At 46.1% G+C, this 25,257-nt stretch overlaps 1 protein-coding gene across 1 annotated transcript in view; it reads left to right on the forward strand.

The window, feature by feature from the left end:
- Positions 1-25,257, forward strand: part of FTSH12 (FTSH protease 12) — a 208,898-nt gene that overhangs the window by 121,328 nt on the left and 62,313 nt on the right. The window contains exons 10-12 of the mRNA XM_086801201.1: positions 19,552-19,768; positions 19,940-20,011; positions 20,128-20,247. Of these exons, the coding sequence (XP_086657327.1) occupies positions 19,552-19,768; positions 19,940-20,011; positions 20,128-20,247 (409 nt within the window). The remainder of the gene's footprint in view (positions 1-19,551; positions 19,769-19,939; positions 20,012-20,127; positions 20,248-25,257) is intronic.

Genomic DNA, 25,257 nt, shown 5'->3' on the forward strand with positions numbered 1-25,257 from the left:
ATGGCCTTAGCCAAAATCTTGAAGCGATTGTGAGGAGGGTGTTGGGTCTGCACTGCGGAATCTCCAGTCTGTCACCACTCTCTTTGGGAATCAAATGGATCAAGCCCTTTGAAAGCCTCTCTGGCATGGCACGCGTAGTCATAATCTCGTTGAAAGTTGCTCTAAGGCCGCCTTCCATGAGATCCCAGTGACGAAGAAACAAGGAGATTAGAAGTCCATTTGCTCCGAGGAATTTTTCCCTAGGAAGTGCCGTCATGGCCTTCACCAGCTCCTCAGTTGTGAAGGGAGTCAGTCGGAAGGTCTAGAGAGCAAGGGAAACCAGCTCTGTTATATGCTACGAGGCCCGCTCTCGCGCATCCACCATCTGTGACGATATGGGAACACCGATGAGGAGGGATTTGAAGAGGTCACTGGCTATGGCTCTCACATCGGGGGTTCTGATACTGTAGATCCATCTTGGTCTCGCAACCTGCGGATGCCATCTCTCCGGTTGGGGGGCTTGCAATCTCAAAGGAATCCCTTGTGACCCTATCTCCCACATGTGTCCAAAAGGAAGCTCTGGCATGATATTTGTACCCCACTCTCCGCTCCTCTATGAATCCGAGCTCAGTACGGGTGGCAGCTAATTGACCCTCAATCCACGGGCTATCTTGGGTGCTATCCTGAAGTCGTTGAAGAGAAGCAACGCCTCGGGGGATGCTCCTCTCCTACTCACGGGATCTAGCCAGTCGGTTCTGTGCTGCCTCCTGTAGTAAACGACTAATCTCACCTAGGCCTGCATCCAAGGTGCATGCAGTTGATCCTGAGAGAAAATCCAGCCCCTCCCAAAGATGCTCTATTGTGTTGCATATCTTCGAGTCCTGAATGAGGTTGTCGGGTATCCGAGTACTCAAGTGTCTGTCTTGCCTCATGGATCCTCCAGAGTCAGAATAATTGGCAAGCGATTAGAGAAAGTAGTGCCTGCCAGAATACCAATCATGCCCTCATGACTGCAAGCCCACTCATCCACATAGAACCTATTGAGTCTGGATAGGTTGGGGCCAGTGCTCCTCCTGTTAGACCTTGAGAAGCACAGCGCCCAAACTCTAGTAAATGCCAAGGGTCCTGTCCCCCCCTAAGTGCCAAGATCAACTCCTCCCAAGCAGAGTATTCAGAGCCAGAAATTGTAGCCATGCCTCTCTCAAGTCTATCCTCTGTTGACTCTATCATCGTGAACTCTCCACCCATACACCAAAAGTCGGCGTGTGGAAGGGTCTGACTCCAGAAGGTGGCTTTGCCTGCTGCGGTGTTCGGCACATATACATTTTAAAAGCCCACATAGTCCTCTCCAATCTTGATGGTCACCCACTGAGCTTGACTAGCGTCAATGATGCCTAAGCCCACTACTGTCGAGCCCACTACTGTTGGCTCGGGACTAACTATGACTACTCTCTTTAGAAACCCAAGCCCAAGACTGTTCGCATGGAGGGCAGTTTTGATAGTTCCGCTTCGCATAGAGAGTAGATATGCGGATTGTCTCATGGAACATTCAGGGTTTGGGGGGGCCTCAATGCTTTCATAGGTGTGGCGTCCTTAGAGGAGAGCTTCATAGAGCAGCAGTTGGGGGACCCATTGCTTACCTCTTCCTCCAGGACCACCATCTTTTAGAGGGATGTACCCCGCCGATGCGGGAAGATACTGCAGTCACACTTCTCATCCCTCCTTAGAGGAGAGGAATTCGCTTGGGAGGGAGGGGGAGACTGGGGATGCGAGGAAGGTCCTGCCGATGGCTTGGTAGGACATGAGGGCCTGTGGGAATCTAGGAAACGGGGATCTTGGCGAGGTAATGACCTCCATAAAGGCGAGGCCGGAGGTGGGTTCCTCGCCATTGGGGGAAGCTGAGATAAATGCTCGGAACGGTTCTTTGACGAAATCGTATCCTCTTGTGCATTGCCAGCTTAGAGCACCCGACGGCGTCGCTCTACTCTGGAAGTTTGCTACTAGCGGCTCCATCTCATGCCAACAGTTGGCCACTATCCGGCTTCTGTGGTGGCCATGGTCAGATCCTAGTGCTCTATTGCTTGGGAGCCAGCTTCCCTCCCACCCCCCTAAAAAGGATCTGAGCTCGGACCCGGGGGGAGTGGGGGGGGTGGGGGGGAGACCACTGGCGGCTGCCTCCTAGATTGATGATGAGGACAAGCTCTAGCGAGATGTCCTAGCCGTCTGCATATGAAGCATTGGCTTGGGAGGCTAGAGTACTCCACTCTCTGAAGAATAGGGGTTCCCCGGAGGCAAGGAAGGGATACGGCGTGAGGCACTTTCTCCGGATAGGCTACACAAATACGAAGGGATGTAATCCCGGCTGCGTGAGTTATGCCTCATATGCTATGAGTGGTGCCACATGTGAACATGGGCTAACCAAGGGCACTTTTCTCCCTTTGGGTTTTTCCCTTTGAATATTAGGTGTGAAAGGACACCACACTTATTGTATTATGATATTGTGGAGTCAACTCCCTAGCTCCACACATCTTTGTATCTCATCTACTTTGAGTAGCAATCACTATTTCTCTTACACTCTTGAGAGCTTGCTGCTGTGTACCATCTTTGTTTGTGTGTGTGTGTGCTCTGTTTCTTTGAAACCCTAACATCCAACAATGGTATCAGAGCTTGGCTGCACATCCCTACCTCTGGAGTTCCCGGCGCGAAGCTTCCTGCGTTCCTCCGTCGACAGCTGCAGTTTCATTGGTCGTAGTCCGTGCGGCAGTCACGGTCCATCTGTCGCCATCTCCATCCACGCTCCCGTCGCCACTGCTCCGCTCAGCTTGCGCTTCGCCGCCATGTCTAGCCACCCAATCGGATGGCGATAGTGGAGAGGGCTCCACCACAGCCCCGCCCAGGAGCGGTGCTTGCACTAGGAGAGGCGGCCCCTGGCGGGGCTCAACCACCTTTGCACCCTAGATGGCATTTGATGGAGCTTGGAGTTCTTTTGGGGACATATCTCCGTCATGCGTCCATCGCTGTCCCGTTTTCTACGTGCCGGGTTTCTCTGTCTCTCACATGTGGCCTATTGCAACTCGGTCTTCACTCGCGATGGCCTGCCTCGTCTCTCACATGTGACCTACTGCAACTCATCTTCGCTCGTGACGGCCTGTCCCGTCGCCGGCAGCACCTACTCTCTTCGTTGGCAACACGTGGTCGCGTCGCCGGCTTTGCTTGCAACATGTCGCCTCCTCGCCTGCACGCATTGGTCTTCCCACCTGCTCTGCTGCAGCCCCTCCACTACTCCCGCCTACCCGGCTCGTGCTTGCTATGAGCTGGTAGCCTGTCGCATCCACCCAGCAGCAGCAGCAGCAGCACGTGGTCGTGTCGCCGGCTTTGCTTGCAACATGTCGCCTCCTCGCCTTTACGCATTGGTCTTCCCACCTGCTCTGCTGCAGCCCCTCCACTACTCCCGCCTACCCGGCTCGTGCTTGCTATGAGCTGGCAGCCTGTCGCATCCACCCAGCAGCAGCAGCAGCAGCAGCAGCACTGTGGAGAGGGGTCTAGAGCCTACCAAAACCTGAAAATTCAGGATTCCAGCTACTCAGGTAACTGATTTTTTCGTCGAATGTAAGGGCTTTTGTGAGTTCATTGCTTCATTGCAAGATTCAAGTGCAGGCAACAGTGCAGGGCGGTACATGATTGAAGAAAAATTTGGGGATTTTTCAGAATTTGCACAATTGCATTTATAGGACAGAAAATTGGGGCTTTCGTGAAATCATTGCTTAATCGCAAAATTGAAGCTCATGGGTACATAGATTTTTGGGGCTTTTGTCAATTATGTGCAATTGACACATAAATTAGTCCATTGGTGCTCAGAAATTTGGGGATTTTTAGCATTGCAACCTGAAATTTTGGGCAAAACATTTGCACAGGACATTGTGGTTGCTTGGCATTGCACTCTGGTGCATTTTAGATTTTTCCTGTAGGTGCTCTTTACAGCATATTTGGCTGCACGTGTTTGCATATTTCTTGGTGAAGAGATTTGAGTAAATGGCTAGAAATACAACTGATATATTCAGGGTTTTGTCCCAAGAGGATAAATTGGATGGGAATAACTACTCCCTATGGAGTTTCATGGTCCGAAATCTACTTGTGGCCAAAGGATTATGGGGTTATGTGTCAGGTGAAGATGTACGCCGTGTTGACATAGCACCTAACACGCCTGGCCGTGGTGCTGAACAAGTAGCAGTACCCACTCCTCCCTCACAAGAGTAGAAAAGATGGGATACTCGAGATGCCCAAGCAATGGCTTTGATTGCTTTGTCAGTAAAGCCATCAATCATACCGCATATTTGGCCTTGTAGGACCTCACGACGAGCTTGGGATGTACTTGAAACCATGTATCAGGCAAAGAATGAGGCCAAGGTTGCATTTCTCAAGAAAGAGCTTGAGAACTTGGACATGAATGAAGGTGATAGTATGGCCGATCATCTTACGAAGATCCAGGATCTTCGGGAGCAGCAGCTCAACATTGATGAGGTCATTTCCGAAAAGGAGTTGGTTTCCAGGACACTATCATCTTTGCCAAAAACCTACTTGAATTTCCACACATCGCTCATTCTATCTATGTGGGGTAACCTTCAACCAATCTTGTTTGAAGAGTTGGTGTGTTTGTTGCTACAGGAGGAGCAGAATCGGAATAACAAATCTTTCAGCATGCGTGGTGATGGGGCTTTTGCTGCCCAAGACAAGGGCAAGGGAAAAGCCAAACACAGTTTTTAGCCGAAGGGTGATTCTGGACAGCCTTCACAAAAGGCTAAAAATGATGCAGGCAAGTCCAAAAAGAAGGGCGAATGTCACTGTTGCAAGAAGCCAGGTCATTACTTGAAAGAGTGCAGAAAGAGGCTTGCAAAGGAGAAGAAAAAGGAAAGCGGCATGGCTGTAGATTCTTCTTCATCACCTGCAGGGAAAGATGATGCATCAGTAAATCTTGTGTAAGATGAGTGGACTTTCATCACTTGTAGTTATGATGCATCTTTGGAGCATATGTCTCTCAGTGTCAATGAAACTCATGACACATGGTATATTGATAGTGGTGCTTCTAAACACATCACCTCATAGAGGGATTTGTTTAAGAAGCTTATGGCTGCCCCAGAAGGCAAGCGGGTAACATGTGCAAAAAAATCTTCTTATCTAGTTCAGGGTGTTGGTGAGGTGATCCTCACAATAGCATATGGTGCAAACTTATGTCTTTCACTATGCATTGGTCACTTCCGGCACATTGTACCATGGGTTATATCAGCTTGATAGGTTTGACAGGAGAGAGTATGATGCTCATGTGGTTACCACTCTTACACCTGCCATGCACGAGGCAGAATTGTGGCATGCCAGGTTTGGGCTTGTTAATTATGGCAGTTTGATGCTATTGCAAAGGCATAATATGGTACAAGATATACCTCATGTAGCTGCCACCAAAACATGTATGTAAAGGGTGTATATTGGGTAAGATGGACATAAATGCATTCCCAAAAAATGGAACAACAAGGGCTGTCTGGAAATTATAGCTTGTGCACAGTGATGTGTGTAGTCCTATGCAGATACCATCTTTTGGAAAGCATCTATTCTTTGAAGGGCAAATATGATGTATTTGCATGTTTTCAGCATTTAGTGGCTCAAGCTTAAAATCAAACAGGCTGCAAAGTGTAGACTCTCCGTACAGATCGAGGGGGGGGGGGGGGGGGGGGAATTGGAATACATGTTCATTGTTTTCAAAGCATTTATGGCAGAGAAAGGCATAAAGCATCAATGCACGATGCCATATTCTCCTCGGCAAATGGTGTTGCTAAGAGAAAGAACATGTCTTTGATGAAAATGGCTAGATGCATGGTTAAAGGCAAAGAAAGGATTGCCTCACAAATTTTGGATGGAGGCAATAATGTGTGCCACACATGTGTTGAATAGATGCACTACCAAAGCATTGAAAACCATCACACCATATGAGGCCTGGCACGAAAGAAAACCTAAAGTTGATCACTTTAGGGTTTTTGGATGTATAGCATATGCACATGTACGTTAGCAGCTGAGAGGTAAGCTTAATGACAAAGCAATTAAGTGCATATTTGTGGGTTATAGCAGTGGTTGTAAACGCCACCGTCTCTTCAATCCTTCCACACAAAGGATTTTGGATAGCAGAGATGTTGTATTCGCTGAAAATTCAGACCAGCCATTGGCTGAATTTTTTGGACAGCCACCTTCGGGCCCACATAACATGTTTGAAGGACTTCTCCCATTGGGAATTGATGGCTCAATAGATCAGCCATCAACTTTGCCCAATGGATAGCATTTGGGTGCTCCAAATCAGCCTATGAATGAGCTCATTACACCTCAAAATGTGGAGGAAGCAGTGGAGCAAGAGCAAACAACAACGGAGGAGGCTAGAGTTGTGTCTCGTTGGCTACTCCGTACTTTACAGGAGAGCAAACTTCTAGCTCCACTTGGTAGCAGGACACGGGCTGGTTCACATAATGCAAGAGAACACACAGATGTTGCTTGCATGAGTACACTATGTGATGCAGATGAGCCAGATTCATTTGAAGAGGCTCATGAGGATGAGCATTGGATGCAAGCCATGCAAAATGAGATGGATTCTATCCATAAAAACAGCATTTGGGATTTGGTAGACTTGCCTGTTGGCAAGAAGCCCATTGGCACAAAGTGGGTTTACAAGTTAAAAAGAAAGTCTGATGGTACCATTGACAGGTACAAGGCAAGGCTAGTTGCCAAAGGATATGCCGAGCAAAAGGCATTGATTATGATGAGACTTTCGCACCCACTTCATGTATGGCCACAATTAGATGTGTTGTTGCATTGGCTACCCATCATGGATGGAAAGTGCATCAATTGGACATAAAATCAGCTTTTCTCAATGGGGATTTGCAAGAAGAAGTGTATGTAAATCACCCCATTGGTTTTGTGATGCATGGTTAGGAAAGTATGCAAGCTTCGAAAAGCACTTTATGGTCTCAAACAAGCTCCTCGAGCTTGGTATGAGAAGATACTTACTTATCTGACCACGCAGGGATTTTGCAATAGTAGTCCAACGGAGAGCACCCTCTATGTGAAAGAGGATTATGGCACTTTGAGTATGCTCATTCTTTATGTGGATGACATGTTGCTAACTGGGAATGATATGGTTAACATTTCAGCATTCAAAACTTAATTGCAATGGTCATTTGAGATGACAGATTTGGGATTGTTGCATTATTATCTCGGCATACAATTTGTGCAGACAGATGTTGGGATTTTTGTGCACCAATCGAAGTACATTCAAAAGCTGTTGCACAAATTTGGGTTTCAAGATTGTAAGCCTATCTCTACTTTGATGGAGCGAGGGCTGAAATTGAGCATGTATGATGTTGAAGAGCCTTTTGATACGAGTGTTTACAGCCAAGTAGTGGGCTGCCTCATATATTTATGCCACACGTCCTATTCAGTTTGGGGTTTCCCAGTGTAACAAATTTATGCACAGCCCAGGTACCAAGCATTGGCAAGCAGTGAAGCGGATCTTCCGCTATCTTTAGGGCTCCCTGGATCTTGCGTTGGTATATCCCGCGGGGGGGGGGGGGGGGGGGGGGGGGGGGTAGCTTGCAGTTACATGCTTATAGTGATTTAGACTGGGGTGGTGACTATGATACACGACAGTCCACCAGTGGGAATTATTTCTTTTTGGGGCATTCAGCAAAAGGCAACCCACTGTTGCCACATCTACTTGTGAGGCGGAATACAAGGTAGCCTTTATAGCCACAATAGATTGTGTATAGCTAAGGAGATTGATGTCTGATCTTTGTGAGTGTCAGCAGACACCCACCACTGTACTCATTGACTGTCAGAGTGCTATAGCCATGGCACGAAACCCAGTGTTTCATGCACGCACTAAGCACGTAGAGATTCATTATCATTGTCAAAGAGAGGATTCATGCAGGGGAGATCACATTATCTTATTGCTCTACAGAGGACAATGTTGCAGATCTAATCACGAAGGCGTTGCCTCGAGAGAAGTTTGAAGCTTTCCGCAAAGCTTTAGGCTTACTCTCCTACACAGAGAGTGATCTGCTGCCGACCTTGTATAGGTTCACATTGCCACTATAAGGGGGTTTATTGGCATATATTCTATGAGTTATGCCACATATGCTATGAGTAGTGCCACATATGAACATGGGCTAACCAAGGGCACTTTTCTCCATTTGGGTTTTTCCCCTTGGATATTAGGTGTGAAAGGACAACACACTTATTGTATTATGATATTGTGGAGTCAACTCCCTAGCTCCACACATCCTTGTATCTTTTCTACTTTGAGTAGCAATCACTATCTCTCTCACACTCTTGAGAGCTTGTTGCTGTGTACCATCTTAGTGTGTGTGTGTGTGTGTGTGTGTGTGTGCTCTCTGTTTCTCTGAAACCCTAACATCCAACAGAACTGAAGCAGCGGTGAAGAGGGATTCGATCACTCTCCTGATAGCACCACCTATCACCGAGAGAAGTGGAAGGTACTCCTTCCTAAGACCTGGGAAGTAGATTGTCATGAGAAAGCTTGAAATGCCAGCTAGAGGGATGCTGGGTCGAAGCTATGCTGCCACCTCGCAGAGAAGGCCTGGGCCGTACGTACTGTGACGGGGTTCAGCTGCATGCTTCTATTCGAAGCTGTTGGTGAGTTGAACTCAACCTAGTAGTAGCCATGCTCCAAAGAATGAATATTAGTGATCTCTCCGGGTGCACATAGGAGGCTTGCTTGTAAATTGATCCCTGAGCTGTTCGCGTGCCGGGCGGCTACCCAAAATCTTTCATACCAAGGTGGAGGTCTGTTTCTAAGAAAGAGAGGCAAGGGATGGTAGCCTCGGACGGGGATGATGGAGTGGCTTCCATGGAGTCCTCTTGGGGGTTAAAGACCACAAGAGGCCGAAACTTGTCACAGGATAAGAAACCCTACCAGGGAGAACACCTGAATCGGAACGGAGGGGAGGAAAAGGGAAAAGCGGGGAAGTAGTATGAGGCTGAGGAAGTGAAGGAGGGGCCGTTGCGGGGGTGGGGGGGGTGGCGCTTGAGAGGCTAGGGCGGGGGGAGAGGACAAGCTAGGGCTCCAAGCAAGGGGGGATGGGAGGCGGAAGGGTGGGAGGCTAGGGCTACTGGGGAGGAAGAGGTGAGGGCTGCAGACTTCAGAGGGGAGGCAAAAAGGAGGAATGGGAGTGAGGGTGGAAGGGGAGTGGGTGGCGAGCGTTGCAGACGGCAGAGGCGAGGTGGAATGGAAGAATGGGAGCGAAGGCGGAAGGGGAGCTGGCCACACAAGCGAGAGAATGTGCAGGGGCGGGGGGGATGCCACAAGCATTGGGGGGGAGGGTGGGGCTGCGACCACTCCCTACAGGAAGCCTATAGATCAGAAGACAATATACACATATGTAGAACACTTAATTTAACTATTATTTAAACAAGGGAGACAACATCAGCAACACAAATACTGGAAATACTGAAAATACAAATGACACCAGCATTGGGGCCGGAAAGGACCGGCCCTCCCCTCAATACTTTTTGTATTTCTTGGAGTATTTATATTTGTACAAGTGTCACGGGCTGACAGGCCAGATTTCTCCACAAGGGAGTTAAAACAACCAAAAAGAACTGGTTTAAGTCGATGAAGAGGTGTTGGGCGGAGTAGCCCCAAATCACAGGCTCATTCCCACCTTCACTGGGAGGACATGTGCCTTTCACTGGTCTTCCGGGACCGTGCACCAACAGGCACGCCTGTACTGATGCAGGCCAAGGAGTACACCGCGGAGGGAACGTGGCCTGGTTCTCCCCAATGAGCTTTGCTCCCAAATTCCCTGTTGAGTCTTAACTTTTACTGGCTCTCAGAAGCTCTGAGAGTGCGGTTAACAACACCACACAGGGGAATATACTAACCACACCAGGAAGAATTTCCTGAACATGGTCAAGCATATAGATGCCATGCTCCTGCACTACACAACTTAAAGCATTTTCTGAATTTAAATTATCAAATTTCAGATTTATTCAAATGAGAAAAAGAATATGAGAGCACCTGGTACGGTGAGTACAATCCAGATACAACCGGTACTATTTGTAGTTAGCAGGTACAATCAAGCACTTTAGGTACTTCACAAGTGTGCAAGTACAACCAGCTAGGTACTATGCAGGTACTGTACTTGCAGCAGGTACAGCATGTACACAAGGGCAGCCAGCAGGTACAGTAGGTACTCCAGGGGCAGCCAGCAGATACAGTAGGTACAGCAGGGGCTGGTACAGGCAGGTACAACAGGTACTGCAGGTTCAGCAGCCAACAGGCGTGGACAGCAAGTACACATGGGCTGGTACAGCCGTGGACAGCAGGTATACCAGAGCTGGTACAGGCGTGGACAGCAGGTATACCACATCAGGTACAGGCGTGGACAGCAGGTACAGGCATGGACATCAGATATACCACAGCAGGTACTGGCGTGGACAGCAGGTGCACCACAGTAGGTAGAGGCGTGGACAGCAGGTACAGGTGTACACAGCCGATGGGGAGAAGGCTGCAGGCGATGGAGAGAAAGAAACCACCAACCCACCACGTGGGGAATTTTCAATAAATGTTCCATGCAAAAGCCTTATCAAAGGTTATAAAACCTTAGATTCCATTTAATACTATGGGCACCATCAAAAGGAAATGTCCAGCCCTTCTTTCAAATGTGTGAACACATTAGCTTATAAACATTAAGGTTTACTCTAGTTTATGGATTTCACTTTTTAAAAAGGGAAAAATGAATATACTTACCACCTGTTTACACGCCACACTACCAAGTTAGCAAACAGCATTCCACGGTACACTGGGGGCGTTCCCGTCCAGTGTACTTGCACGGCATAACATGTAGTCACATGCAAACAAGTCATGCAAAAACAAATTTATGCATGCAGGCATAAATGCATGTGTCCAAATAGTGGACAAAGTCTCCCTTTCATGAAACTTGTACAAGAGGTTCTTGTTGGGCACAAAACTGGCGCGACAAATATAGATAAATATGTCCTGGTCTTCCTATGGAGTGATAGTCCCATAGGTAAGACACCATCCTGGCCATACACGGGTGGCACCAACAGGCTCCTGTCCATACAGCACGAAGCAAATCACACGGGTGACACGAAACTGGTTCCCGTCCATGTGACGCAGCACTGGTCGCACACGGGTGGCATTGATCTGGCTCCCGTCCATGCGACACCACAAAACTGGCTCTTTCACATGGGACACTAGCCTGGCTGCATGTGAACATGGCACAAATCTGGCCGCTCTATGGTGTGACAATTCCATAGAAGTGGCTTCAGAAATGGAGATGGACCAAATGGTGACATCTCCCCGGGCTTCTAAACAGTTGACCTCAATGGAAAAGCCTCAAGATATTCCTGTAGAAGCTGAGGGTAGTCAACAAAATAATCCTTATCTACCCACTTTGCATCAATTGGTAAATAATTTTTAAATTTCACAAGGTATCTCTTGGAAAGCTTGCCATGTGTGGTAACTCTCTCTCCTTGTGAAATACAATTTGCTCTGGCTGAAGGATCTCCTCAAGCTCATCAACTTACGGCGGATCTTCTGTGACAGGCTCTTGTGGATCTGGCTCCACATACTTCCGCAAAAGACTCATATGAAAAGCATTGTGAATCTTCCAATGGCTGGGTAAAGCAAGCCTGAAGGACACTTCATTGATCTTGTCAATCACTTGGAAGGGTCCATAATATTGAGTAAAAAGCTTTGGATATGATCCCTCTCGTCCTGGCCTCTTTCGAAGCCTAGCTTTCTCAAATTTCAGCAATACCCAATCACCTTCCTTGGCTTGCATGTCTCTCCTATGCTTGTCAGCAGCCCTTTTATGCTTATCTTGTGACTTTGCAATGGCTGTCCGCACCTGAGCAAAGGCTACATCCAAGTCACGCACATATTCATCAGCTGCAAAAATCTCATCCTTTGTACGAAGGATGGGTGGCAAGCCCACTCTGCCATAAATAATCTCAAACGGGGCCTTTCCCGTGGAGGCATGAACTGTGTTGTTGTAGGCAAACTCTACAAGTGGAAGATACTTCCCCCATGCAGTCTTTTGATCTGCCACATAACATTCAACAAATCCAACACGGCTGAATTTGCAGCTTCACTTTGGCCATCCGTTTGGGGATGATAAGTTGATGAAAACTCAAGTTTAGTGCCCATGTTATCAAATAAAGCCCTCCAGAAGAGGCTCGTAGTCATGGGATCTCTATCCCCAACAATGGACTTAGGCATACCATGATGCTTGAAGATGTTAGCAAGAAAAAGCTTCAACATATGATCAACTTTAATGGTTTTCTTGACAAGCAAGAAATGAGCTTGCTTGCTAAACCTGTCCACAATGGTCCAAATAGCATCATTCCCATGCTGGGATCTAGGCAAGTCCATAATAAAGTCCATAGTAATACTTTCCCATGGCTGCGAGAGAATAGGCAATGGCTGAAGCAAACCTGGAGACTTTTGCCTGTCAAATTTCACCTTTTGGCAAGTAAGACATGCACGTACATATGCCTCAATGTCTTTACGCATGCTTGGCCAAAAGAAATATCTCTCAATCATGTGTGTAATAGGCATGATACCTCTATGACCAGCATAAGGTGGAGCGTGACATTCTTGCATAGCCTTTGGACGCATTTCCTTCACCACACATAAGCAGTTCTCCTTCATAAGATAACCCTCTTTGATCACATAAGAGGCATGCGAGTGACCAGCCATCAAATCAGTCCATATATGACAAAAATTAGCATCCAAATGATACAAATCTCGCATGGCAGATAAGTCCCCATGAGAGGCCACAGAAACTGCACCCACATAAGGCCTCCTGGATAATGCATCTGCCACCACATTTTTCTTTCCCGGAGTATGTACAATCTGAAAATGAAACATGGAAAGAAAGTTTGCCATTCTCATCTGCTTCTCCGAAAGCTTTGTTTGAGATAGAAAGTATCTCAAGCTTTGATGATCTGTCTTGACTACAAATTCAGTCCCAACAAGAAGATAATGTTTCTATATCTTTAAGGCATGAATTACAGCCAAGAGCTCTTTCTCATAGATATCCATATGAAGCTCGGCATCATGCAATCGACGGCTCTCATATGCAACTGCATGACCTTCTTGATTAAGGATAGCCCCTATACAATCGCGACAAGCATCACATTCCACTATGAATGACCTTTGCAAGTCCGGAACAATCAATACGGCATATAATAGCATTCTTGAGTTGCAAGAAGGCATCCTGCTCCTTTGGAGTCCATTTAAAAGTGGCTTTCTTCTTCGTGAGATCATGTAGAGGGGTGGCTATCATAGCAAAATGCCTTATGAAACGCCTACAATATGAACATAATCCCAGAAAACCACGTACTTGATGTACATTTTGCAACTCTGCCCAATTCCGAATGGTTTCTATCTTGGCAGGATCCATTCTTACACCATCCTTGGATACAGTGTGACCCAAATAGTGTATCTTTGAAAGAAAGAACTCACTTTTCTTGGCATTAATGAAGAGTTTATGCCTCCATAACTCTTCAAACACTGTGGCCAAATGAGTTCTATGCTCATGCTCATTCTTGGAGAAAACCAAGATATCATCAAAGAATACACCTGCGAATTTTCGATGGGGTCGGAATATCCTATCCATCATGCGATTGAATGTGGCTAGGGCATTGGTGAGACCAAAAGGCATCACCAAAAATTCATACAATCCAAAAGCTATCCGGAATGCAGTTTTGTGGACATCATGTGGCACCACTCGTATCTGGTGATAACCACTCTTCAAATCAATACGGTTGAAACAAGCCGAGCCATCAAGCTTATCCAAAATGTCATCAATACGCGGGATTGGAAATCTATTCTTGATGGTGAGCTTATTTAGAGCTCTATAATCCACACACATGCGGAATGATCCATCTTTCTTTTGAACAAGAAGCACGGGAGAGCAATAAGGTGAGGAACTTTGGCTGAACCAAACCTTTCTCTAAAAGCTCATTAACCTGCTTCGTGATCTCTTCTTCTATGGTATGCGGGTTTGTTAGGTGGAGAACTGCCTGGCACAAGATCTATGCGATGATCTTCGGGCCTTTGAGGAGGTAGTTCACTTGGCAATGCATCAGCAAAACAATCTTTATATGCATGAAGAAAATTCAACCTATCCTGAGTCAAAACATCCACATTTTGATGACTTGGTTCAATGCTATCACGAACAAAAACCAAGTACGCAGAAAGACTCTTCATTGCTTTATTAATCTGGATGTGAGATACAAGTGGGATAGAATCTCCTTCCTTGCCAGCATCAATAACATGCATGCGGCCTCTATGCATAAAGGAAATCCTGTTTGTCTTGTATTCTTTGCGGGGCTCAAGCCTGTGATGCCATGGCTTGCCAAGCAATACATCACATCCATTAAGTGGTGCAACCAAGAAATGCTCATGATCAAGGTAACCCTGTATATTTATGCGCAACTTCCTATAAGTGGGGTAACCTGCACCTCTTTACCAACAAAGGCAGCTTCTGCTTCAATTTAAGGCCCCATGTCCTCAACCTCAATACCCAAGGCGGCTGCCATCTCAATAGAGATGAAGTTATCTGTTGCACAATCATCAAACATAAATAGGGCGGGCTGATCCTTGATTTGACCCCATGCTTTGCATACCATCCTCTCCTTTCTGTCATGCTTTGTGTTTCCCTGCACGTCGGGAACTGCATGCACATTTGCCTTAGCTTGCTTGTCCTCATGCTTTGGTTTGCAGTTAGGACATTGTCTTAACATATGCTCTTTGCTGCCACAAGAAAAGCATTTCCCCTCCTTGGCATATCGCTCCCTTTGCTCGGCGGTCAAGCCAAATTTGTTCTTCTTTGGCCCATGATCCTTAGATGAGGTATTTTCAGCTTTACCTCCTTTCTGGACCTCCTGGAAGCTCTTTTAGGTGGCTGTCCACCTTTTTGCAGGTTTGGGACAGCCTTATATTTGCCCTTGAACCCCCTTGATCTTGCTTAATTTTGAGCACCAATTGCTATGTAGCAAGAGTAGAGGCTTTAAGCTGTTTGCAGAGTGTGTTTCGGGTGCAATTCAATGCCCGAACGATAAGCTGGTTGCAATCCGGAGCGAAACTTCCTCTTTCTTTCATCCTCGGAGATTTGCATAAAGGGAGTTGCCTCAAGCAACACTTTCCAAAACTTATTGACATACTGTTGCACACTTTCATTATCTTTTTGCTCAAGTCTATCCCACTTTTGGGTGAGAGTTTGCTCCGCATTAGGAGGCAAGAATTGGGCATAAAATCTGTCCTTAAACTCTTTCCAAGTGCAAATGGGGTTTTTGGTGGTCTTTTCAGTGATCCACCAATGGGCAGCTGTCCCCTTCAAGAACATGCTTGCATGACGAATTTTGGACTTCTTAGTGAAGTCCTCATCACTAAAAGCAATATCAAACTATGCCACAAATGCTAGCACTTTAGAGGCATCGTACTCTCCGTGAAAGGCATTAAATTTCACGGACTTGTCCCCTGCCTTGAACTCCTTGAGCTTCTTGGGATGTGGTACATGTTCTTCTCTTTTTCTATTCCCCTTATCCAACGGGGTAGCTCTCTCTGCATGAGCTTCATGGGCAATGATAGGTGTTCCACTAGCCAAAGTGACATGGGTCTTTGATCGTAGTGGCTCGACTGCATGTGACCTCGTTGAAAGATGCCTTGTCTCGCCACGAGACAACTCAATAGGCAAGGTCTTTTGGCTTGCATGCGGACCACTGTCCCCATGATGTACATACCTAGAATCCAAATGGCCTTGAGCATGCATAAACCTGTTTCCTCCTGTGCCATGAGGAGTGGATGCATGGCGAGAGGTGACCGATACTTCTTCTTTATGCAAATATGATCTCAACCTTTGAGAGGCTGGGTCTCCATGCTGCAAACGGGGTGGATTCTTGAACATAAGCTGTCCATTCTCTCCCTCTTTAAGGTCACCCGTGTGGATAAGATAAGAGAGTGCCAGCTCCCTTGGCTTCTTACTCGAGCCATAGACTCAAGAGTCATGACCACCATAGCATCAGCTTTCTTGGCTTCTATGACACTTTGTACATGGGGGTCCTCATTTAAGAATTTCAGCTCTTGCTCTTTTGCCTGCAAGAGACTCTTCATGTGCTCCAACTAAGCCCTCAATGCAGTGGGCTCTTCCTCGTGCATGGATTCTTTACCACGTGATGGCTGTCCCATGTATGCACTGTCATAGACTCTCTCAAGAGGCTTATGCCTTCCATACAATGCATCGAAATCCCGTGAAGCACTTGATTGGCCCCTCGAATTCGGCACTTCCAATGGGTTGCCCTGGCTGTCCATTGAATTAAGTGTTCATACTTGCTTCCGATCTCAAACTCCGTGTCTCCTATTGAGAAAGAGAGACGACCGGGCTGTGATACCAATGCGACCGCTCCCTACAGGAAGCCTACAGATCGGAAGACAATATACACATATTTAGAACACTTAATTTAACTGTTATTAAACAGTGGAGACAACATCAGCAACACAAATATTGGAAATACTGAAAATACAAATGACACCTGCACTGGGACCGGTCCCTCAATACTTTTTGTATTTCTTGGAGTATTTATATTTGTACAAGTGTCACGGGCCTGACTGGCCAGATTTCTCCACAAGGGAGTGAAAACAACCAAAAAGAACTGGTTTAAGTCGATGAAGAGGTGTTGGGTGGAGTAGCCCCAAATCATAGGCTCATTCCCACCTTCAGTGGGAATGAGTAGCCCCAAATCATAGGCTCATTCCCACCTTCAGTGGGAGCACACTTGCCTTTCACTGGTCTTCCGGGACCGTGCACCAACAGGCACGCCCGTACTGACGCATGCCAAGGAGTACACCGCGGAGGGAACGTGGCCTGGTTCTCCCCAATGAGCTTTGCTCTAAAATTCCCTGGTGAGTCTAACCTTCACAGGCTGTCAAAAGCTTTGAGAGCGCGGTTAACAACACCACACAGGGGAATATACTAACCACACCAGGAAGAATTTCCTGAACATGGTCAAGCATATACATGCCATGCTCCTGCACTACACAACTTAAAGCATTTTCTGAAGTTAAATTAGCAAATTTCAGATTTATTCAAATGAGAAAGAATATGAGAGCACCTGGTACGGTGAGTACAATCCAAATACAACTGGTACTATTTGTAGCAGGTACAAACAAGCACTTAAGGTACTTCACAAATGTGCAAGTTCAACCAGCCAGGTACTATACAGGTACCTGTACTTGTAGCAGGTACAACAGGTACACAAGAGTAGCCAGCAGGTACAATAGGTACTCCAGGTACAGCCAACAGATACAGTAGGTACACTAGGGGCTGGTACTAGCGGGTACAACAGGTATTGCAGGTTTAGTAGCCAATAGGCGTGGACAGCAAGTACACAAGGGCTGGTACAGGCCTGGACAGCAGGTACACCACAGCAGGTACAGGCGTGGACAGCAGGTACAGGTGTATACAGCCGATGGAGAGTAGGCTGCAGGCGATGGAGAGAAAGAAACCACCAACCCACCACGTGGGGAATTTTCAATAGATGTTCCATGCAAAAGCCTTATCAAAGGTTTTAAAACCTTAGGTTCCATTTAATACTATGGGCACCAACAAAAGGAAATGTCCAGCCCTTCTTTTAAATGTGTGAACAGATTAGCTTATAAACATTAAGGATTTCACCTTTTAAAAAGGGGAAAATGAATATACTTACCACCTGTTTACATGCCACACTACCAAGTCAGCAAACAGTATTCCATGGTACACTGGGGGCGTCCGCGTCCAGTGTACTGGCACGGCATAACAAGCAAACACACGCAAACAAGTCATGCAAAAACAAATTTATGCATGTAGGCATAAATGCATGTGCACAAATAGTGGACGAAATCTCCCTTTCATGAAAATTGCTCAAGAGGTTCCTGTCCGGCACAAACTTGGCGCGACAAATATAAATAAATATGTCCTGGTCTTCCTATGGAGTGACAGTCCCATAGGTAAGACACCATCCTGGCCATACACGGGTGGCACCAACAGGCTCCCGTCCATACAGCACGAAGCAAACACGAAACTGGTTTCCGTCCATGTGAAGCAGCACTGGTCGCACACGGGTGGCACTGATCTCGCTCCCGTCCATGTGACACCACAAAATTGGCCCTTTCACATGGGACACTGGCCTGGCCCCATGTGAACATGGCACAAATCTGGCCGCTCTATGGAGTGACAATCCCATAGAAGTGGCTCCAGAAATGGAGATGGAACAAATGGTGATAGGGTCTCACAGTGCAAACATCTAATTAAGTAGTAGTATTGTTTTGTTCATCCTTAATAGAAGTCTCAATTCTTGCCAAAACAAAAGAAGAAAGGATGCTGAGATGAGTAGTAGTGTGGCAGGGACAAAATTAACCAATGCCATAACCTATGATATCCCCATTTTATGCTGTACACAGAAAATAGCCAAGAGGTAAGTCTCAAGGAGAGCGCTGCTGTTCACAAAGAAATGTGTCAGTGTGTAACTCTTAATAGAAGTCTCAATTCTTGCCAAAACAAAAGAAGAAAGGATGCTGAGATGAGTAGTAGTGTGGCAGGGACAAAATTAACCAATGCCATAACCTATGATATCCCCATTTTATGCTGTACACAGAAAATAGCCAAGAGAAGTCTCAAGGAGAGCGCTGCTGTTCACAAAGAAATGTGTCAGTGTAACTCTTGTCCCATTCTTTAAGGATGTGTTTTCGGTGCATCTAGATGCTTATGAAGCATGAAACTCCAGCATACGGAGGCGCTCAGTCTTTCAAAGATGCCATGAGTCGACTGTAAGGATGGAACTAAGGGCCAGGTAATTAGCCCTGCCTCTGATGTGAAAGCTATGGCCAGTCTCTTGCCATGAGAAGTAAGAAATGTACTAATGACGTGTGCATGTGCTGAGTAAAGGTTTTACAAATGCCCTTGTGATCCCTTGTAAAAGCCAATAATTGGTCGTGCTCGGTGGTTCTCCTCTCCCATGAGAGCCTGAGATTATATATGTAGCATCCCACACGTAGTGTGCCTGCGATCTGTGCTTTTAGAACTTTGGTCCTTGTTTTTTCTTGCTGAAGTTTTAGGCCTGGGCTACAAGTGATCCACTCCTGTGGAGTAGTGGAGGTGCAAGCATTCAGTTATCTTTTAAGACTTCAATGGGTTGCAATTAGGCTGCTGCCTAGCTTGCTGTCTAATATGAAATTAGCCATCATTTTGTAGTATTTGGGAAGCTATGGTTTCTGTATTTTGCTTGTAAACGGCTTCTTGCTGCTGGGTTTCTCAAAGGAGTTCTCCTTATTGTTGTATTGGCTTCTCACATTCCATTGATGTTGTAATTCTCTCTTTTGATTGCAAAAGGATGAGCAGTCAGATATTTCACATGCACATCACCATTTTTCGAATGGTGTTTGCACTCTTCTGTGAATAAGTTGATACTCTGATGCAAAACATGATGACTAGTTTTACTTGTTTAATGCAGGCCTGAGGATACAGATATGGACAGGTTTTCAAAGCGACAAGCTGTTGTTCTTATATGTGCAACGAATCGTCCTGATGAATTGCATGACAGTTTTCTTCGGCCTGGGCGTATAGATCGTGAAATTCACATTGGTCTTCCTGCAGAGGAAGAACGCATAGGTATTTTCGCTGTTCACAGTGCAGGCAGGCGACTTGCAAAAGATGTGAATTTCAACAAGGTGGGTGTCTGTATGTTTCAAAGATTATACTTTTCTAATTTTGATCTTTTGTTTGGTTATAGATTAGATGGTTGATGGTCACTTCCTATCACTATATGTTATCTGTTTATTAATTCATAACGGCCTTAATGCCTGGCAGAAATGGTTCATAAACAAGGGTGTTCTTTGCAGCTTGTTTTCAGGACTGTTGGATACTCTGGAGCAGATATTAGAAATCTGATCAATGAAGCAGGCATTATGGCAGTATGTAGTTTTTCTCAGGGCTTTAGAATTCTTTAGCTCATACATTGTCACTGATAACTTTAGCCAGTTATGTTTGTTTTACACTTCTGCTTTGCTCAAATGATCTGCTTTGCCAGGTACGGCGAGGAAGGTTGGAGATTTGTCAACAGGACTTTGTTGATGTGCTTGACAAACAGCTCTTTGAAGGCTTGGGGATGTCTCTGACAGATGAAGAGCAAACTTGTGCAGAGGAGAAGGTTTGAAGCTTCTCCTTGTTCTTGTTAATCAAGCCCATATTTAGGATCACTTACATTCAAATAGCAACTTTATTCTCCTTCCAACTAAACTATTGTGGTAGATCCAGATAGTCAATGTATTATGTCATTTGGAAAAGATGGTTTGCTACCAGATTGGTGTATATCAGTTGTAGAAGTAGACCATATGGGTGGCTCTTAATATCTTGCACGACTTGTAGTGCAATGGTTTTACATGAATAAGTAAACTCTGTCAACATACAAATATTGCCTTTGCTCATGGTAGATTCCTTACTCATATTTAAAAGTTAAATATTGTAGTGCAATGGTTTTACATGAATAAGTAAACTCTTTGTCAACATACAAATATTGCCTTTGCTCATGGTAGATTCCTTACTCATATTTAAAAGTTAAACCTCCTATATATTATAGTACTTTTGTGACCATATGATATGTTCTGTACCTTTTAGGATTTTGGTTTCCCTTGCTTGCTTCCCCCCAGTTTGTGTCTGCTGCATCTTTTACCTCTGCAAGCTGCACGCACAGCACAATCATCTCATGAAGTGTGTAATTGTTGTCTGATGCTATTACTTTTTCAAACTAGGGGGTATATAAAGTCTTATAATATTCATGGTAATGCCTTCTCTTTCACGACCATGGCAAGTTGTAATACAGCACTGTTTGCCTCTTTACTTGCTCCATAAGGATGGGCAGAAAACAATGCGCCACCAAGATATGAAGAGGAGAGCGAGTACCAAAGAGTAAAAAGAAATAGGAATTTTGAAGATCATCAGGGAGACTAGTATGTGAACTCTCTTCATGTGGCTCTCTTTGGCTGGGCAAGTGGTTGTGGCCACAACTGGGTTCTCTTGGCCACCATGTGGTACATCACTTCTTGTTGGGCATTCTCGTGTTCTTGCATAGGCTAGGTCCAACAGCTTATTAGGAACTTCCTTTGGGCAGGGGGCGATGGCAGGGCTGCCCGTGCCAAAGTTAAATTGGAAGTTAATATTTAGCCCCTCAACAAAGGGGGCTTGGGGATCATTGATCGGCTCTTGCAAAGCACATACACACTCACACAACAATGGATGACACACACACAAAGATGGAAGGCTGAAATCTTCTTCTTCTCTTTACTCAAAAGAAGTCTTCAAAAGATAAGTGAAAACCAACGTAAGTACTAGAGTACTATGTACAAGCGGTCCATAATGTGAACACACTAAGTAGGTGAGTTAGCAAGATAAGTATGCCATAACTCTGTGGGTGGACTATGTAGGTATAGTCCAGTTGTAGAATTACTGACAACGAAGATCCGTTGTGTTGGCTAGCAAATGCGCCAGTGATGTAAATGCGAAACGGTCACCCTCAGGCACGTCGTGAGTGTCAGCCTTGGTTGAGACACATCTCACATCTGCTAACTCATAGCTCACGTTTGTAAGGTCATGGCTCGCTTCTCTTTTGTTCAGGACTTGCATAGTCTTTTGGTGACTGTTCCTCCTTCAGATAGCTTCCTCTCGCCATCCAATCTGAGTGTCTCTTTGGGCTCCAGGCAGGACGAAAGCCTATCCTCAATATCAGCTCGGCGATTCCTTTGGGGTTTGCGGATTTTCCTGACAGACCCTTCCGAGCCTTAGTGGGTGGTGTTCTTCTCCCGTCATGACATTCGTCTTGCAGTCTTTGCTATCAGAGGGGGTCTATTGCCTCTAGACTTTGAGGTAGGTAGCCATTGCTACCTCTAGCGTGTGGGCTCCCCTTCAGAGGATGATTGTCTGTTTTTTTAGTGGTCTTTTACCTCTAGACTTTGAGGCAGGTAGCCATTGCCGCCTCTAGCGTGCAGGCCCCCCTTCAGAGGAGGATTGTCTGTTTATTTAGTGGGAGACCAAAAAAAAAAGAGAGAGAACCAGATTTGTAAGCAAGAGGAACATAATTTTGGCATACATAAAAGCTGGAGGTTGTTATTCTTGCAAAGAACAGCAGTAGATTTGTAAGCAAAGAGAGCAGAAAACATATTTTAGCCAGATATGTAGAAGTCCATTGATCAAATACACACCCACTGTACTTATATTACTCCATTGCAATTAAAGATGGTAGTAGGGATTGTATTTAACCCTAATTCAAGGTAATCAGAAAATCTCCCTTATGTATGTGAGCATGCTAGGACAGGGGAGGGATGAAAAATGCTCTAATGTGATCTGTGTAAAGGGACAAAAAGTCATTACAGACAATAAGAATGGGCACTGTCTTTTCCATTTTAAGGTAAGGGTAAGGCAGGTGCTCCGAAGCGGCAGATCCTCAGCTTCGCACTGTCTTTTCCATTTCAAGGTAAGGGTAAGGCAGGTGCTCCGAAGCGGCAGATCCTCAGCTTCCATCCCTTATCTAGACATAGTTGCAGGTGACCCTGAGAATTGGCCCCCTGTCTCGTCTGTAGTGGGACCCCGGTGAGTGGATCTAAAGAGACCCCACTCTTCCACCCAAGCACTGAGGTTTTCCTTTCTTCGGGTACCCAGTCAGACTGGGCAGGCAGATTCAGGTGGCTGGGATTGAGGGTGTGGCACCTATTGGAGTTCTCATGGCATGATCACCCCCTCTCTCCCCACCCCTCTCCCCGTCTTCCTCTCCGACTTAAGGAAGCGACTGTGGGACAGTTGTCGACCTAGGAAGGTTACTCTCTTCCTCTCACAGCTTGCTCACAGGGCCCTTGCGGTGAGCACTTGGCTGGCTATCGGTTGACAACCGGCCTCTTGCTCCAACTGTGGATCTCATCAGGACTCTCAGCTTAACTGCCTCTAGGATTGCCCAAAGGCGCAACAGGTTTAGTGCAGATCCTCAGCCCGGGCCATTACTTGGGGGCCCATCAAGTGGGCCATTGAGGCAGGTCCAGCCCTACTTTATGAGGAGGATGGTGATGGCATTGCACCTCAGCTTACACTCTCTGGATCACTGCCATCACATCATCTATGGCCATGGGTTTTCCCTTGGACCCCTAACACCCACACTGACCGGAGGTGGGAGATCATAGCAGCATCACGGCCTGGCACATCCGGCGAGCGCCCTGCAGCATGGCCATTGAGGGTACTCTCATCCCTCCAGCAGAGACATCAGCTACATTTGGATGGACATTATCCACACCCTGCGTGGACAGGGGGATCGATTCACTGGAGACTCAGACTGCATGCGGCGACACCGCACGGCCTTCTTGTGGACTTGGAGTAGTGGCCTGTTCCTCACAAGCAGGGATGGCGACATCACTTGGCCGTACAGGCTTCCCAGTGTGGGTTCTCTCTCTCTCTCCCCCCCCCCCCCTCCCCCCCCGCTTCCCTCCCTCCAACTGGAGGCCCTACAGGCCCCAATGTGGCTTCTCCACCCTCCCCCCAACCCCAAGATGTAGTCTCCCTCCGAGTGCTGCCAGCAATTGATGGAGCATGTTCCTTTCTTTTCTAGCAGTTTATTTCTGTGGAGGGTTGTAGTCCCCCTCTGGGTAGACGTTTGTTTAAACTATTAGAAGGATTTTGTTTGGCTAAAAAAACTAGTACATGAACTTGTGCAAGCATATGAAGCAAATCCAGGCAGTTTTGACCATGTTCAAGTTGAGGCAGTCCATGTGTGTGAAGTACTCATTTGAGGTAATTTTCGTTAAGAGGAAGGTGCCCTTGATGCTCAGCATTGCATGCCATATGAGGTCTTTCCTATAAAAAGGACCTACTTCTATAATGAATTCATGCTTTCCACTACATTTTGTACTTTCTCAATCCCTTTAATCTTGTGCTGATTATCATCTCTCTTCTCCCCGCTAGTACTCAAGACAGTAGTCAACAACCTTATGCTCTTTGTTCAAAGAGAGAAATGAACCATGTGTCCATCCCAGCTTGCACCACAAGTCACTTGCCCTCTTTGCTTGACACTCAGGCTAGACATCACATCATCTCTCTCTTCCTTCTCTCTCTAGAAGTTGGCGCCCTCCTTCATGAGCCTCCTTGGCTGTATTTTTTGCACTCTCATTCCCAACTCCCTTTGCAAGCTCCCTAGTGTGTTTTCCAAGCTTCCAAGAGTGTTTCCAGGAAGTATTCACCTTTCTACACACTCCCAATGACTGAAATAGTCCTTTCTTTTTCTGTAATTTTGGGACTGTTGGTTGAAAACCCTAATTTCAGCATTGGTTTTTGAAGTTGAACCCTAGGGGAAGCTTTTTAGGGTTCCCTTCATCTACTTGAACACTTTTGTTGCGAAGGATCGCGACAGATTGAAGGTTTCAACACTCCAAACGCTTCCATCTCGCGAAGACTTCCGCTGTCATTGACCCTTCTTGCAATTGGTAACCTTTAATGCTCAATTATGGAAGCAAGTAGCAAGAGGGAGAAGTAGGACTCCATGTTCACAAACCCTCTGTGGTGTTCTCTTGTCCTATGTATTCTCTTGCAGATTGTCTCTTGGAACAATAGAGAGCAGATGGTAGGGAACGTGGGTACTTGAGTGGGTAGTGTGAGTTGTAAATCTTCATCGACAACCATATTGTTTGCAATACTTTATTCATATGCATTGGTATGGAAATCTGGCTAGAAATGCCCATGACACTATGTACTTGATTCTCCCAAGATCAATAAACATTATTTGAGGGAGGGATCAGCCGTTCCGGCTCATTGTGCATCTCTTGTCAATTCAACAAATTAGATCTTGTATTATGCTTATTGTCCATTAAATCTTCGTGTATTTAAGTGTATCGATTCGCATTGTGCTCATCAAAGTATTCCACACCACATTGGTATTAGAATATACGGTTCTCTTTCACTTCTATCGTGTGAAAGACGATCATTTGCGAGCACTAGCTATCTCTACACTTAGAACACTATGGACAACTGTACAGTGAATGTTGAAGATGTCAACACAAGAGGTGGGGACAATGAAATGCATGCTTCCAATGGTTTACCATGTGATGCATACGAGGGAACACGAACATTTGGGACAGCCGTACCGTGGTAAACAGAAAATGTAGGAAGACGAGTGCATAGCCTTAAG

The sequence above is a fragment of the Cibotium barometz genome, chromosome 8 (genome assembly GCF_041138505.1).
Source record: "Cibotium barometz isolate CiBa-2024 chromosome 8, ASM4113850v1, whole genome shotgun sequence".
In the NCBI taxonomy this organism is placed as follows: domain Eukaryota; kingdom Viridiplantae; phylum Streptophyta; class Polypodiopsida; order Cyatheales; family Cibotiaceae; genus Cibotium; species Cibotium barometz.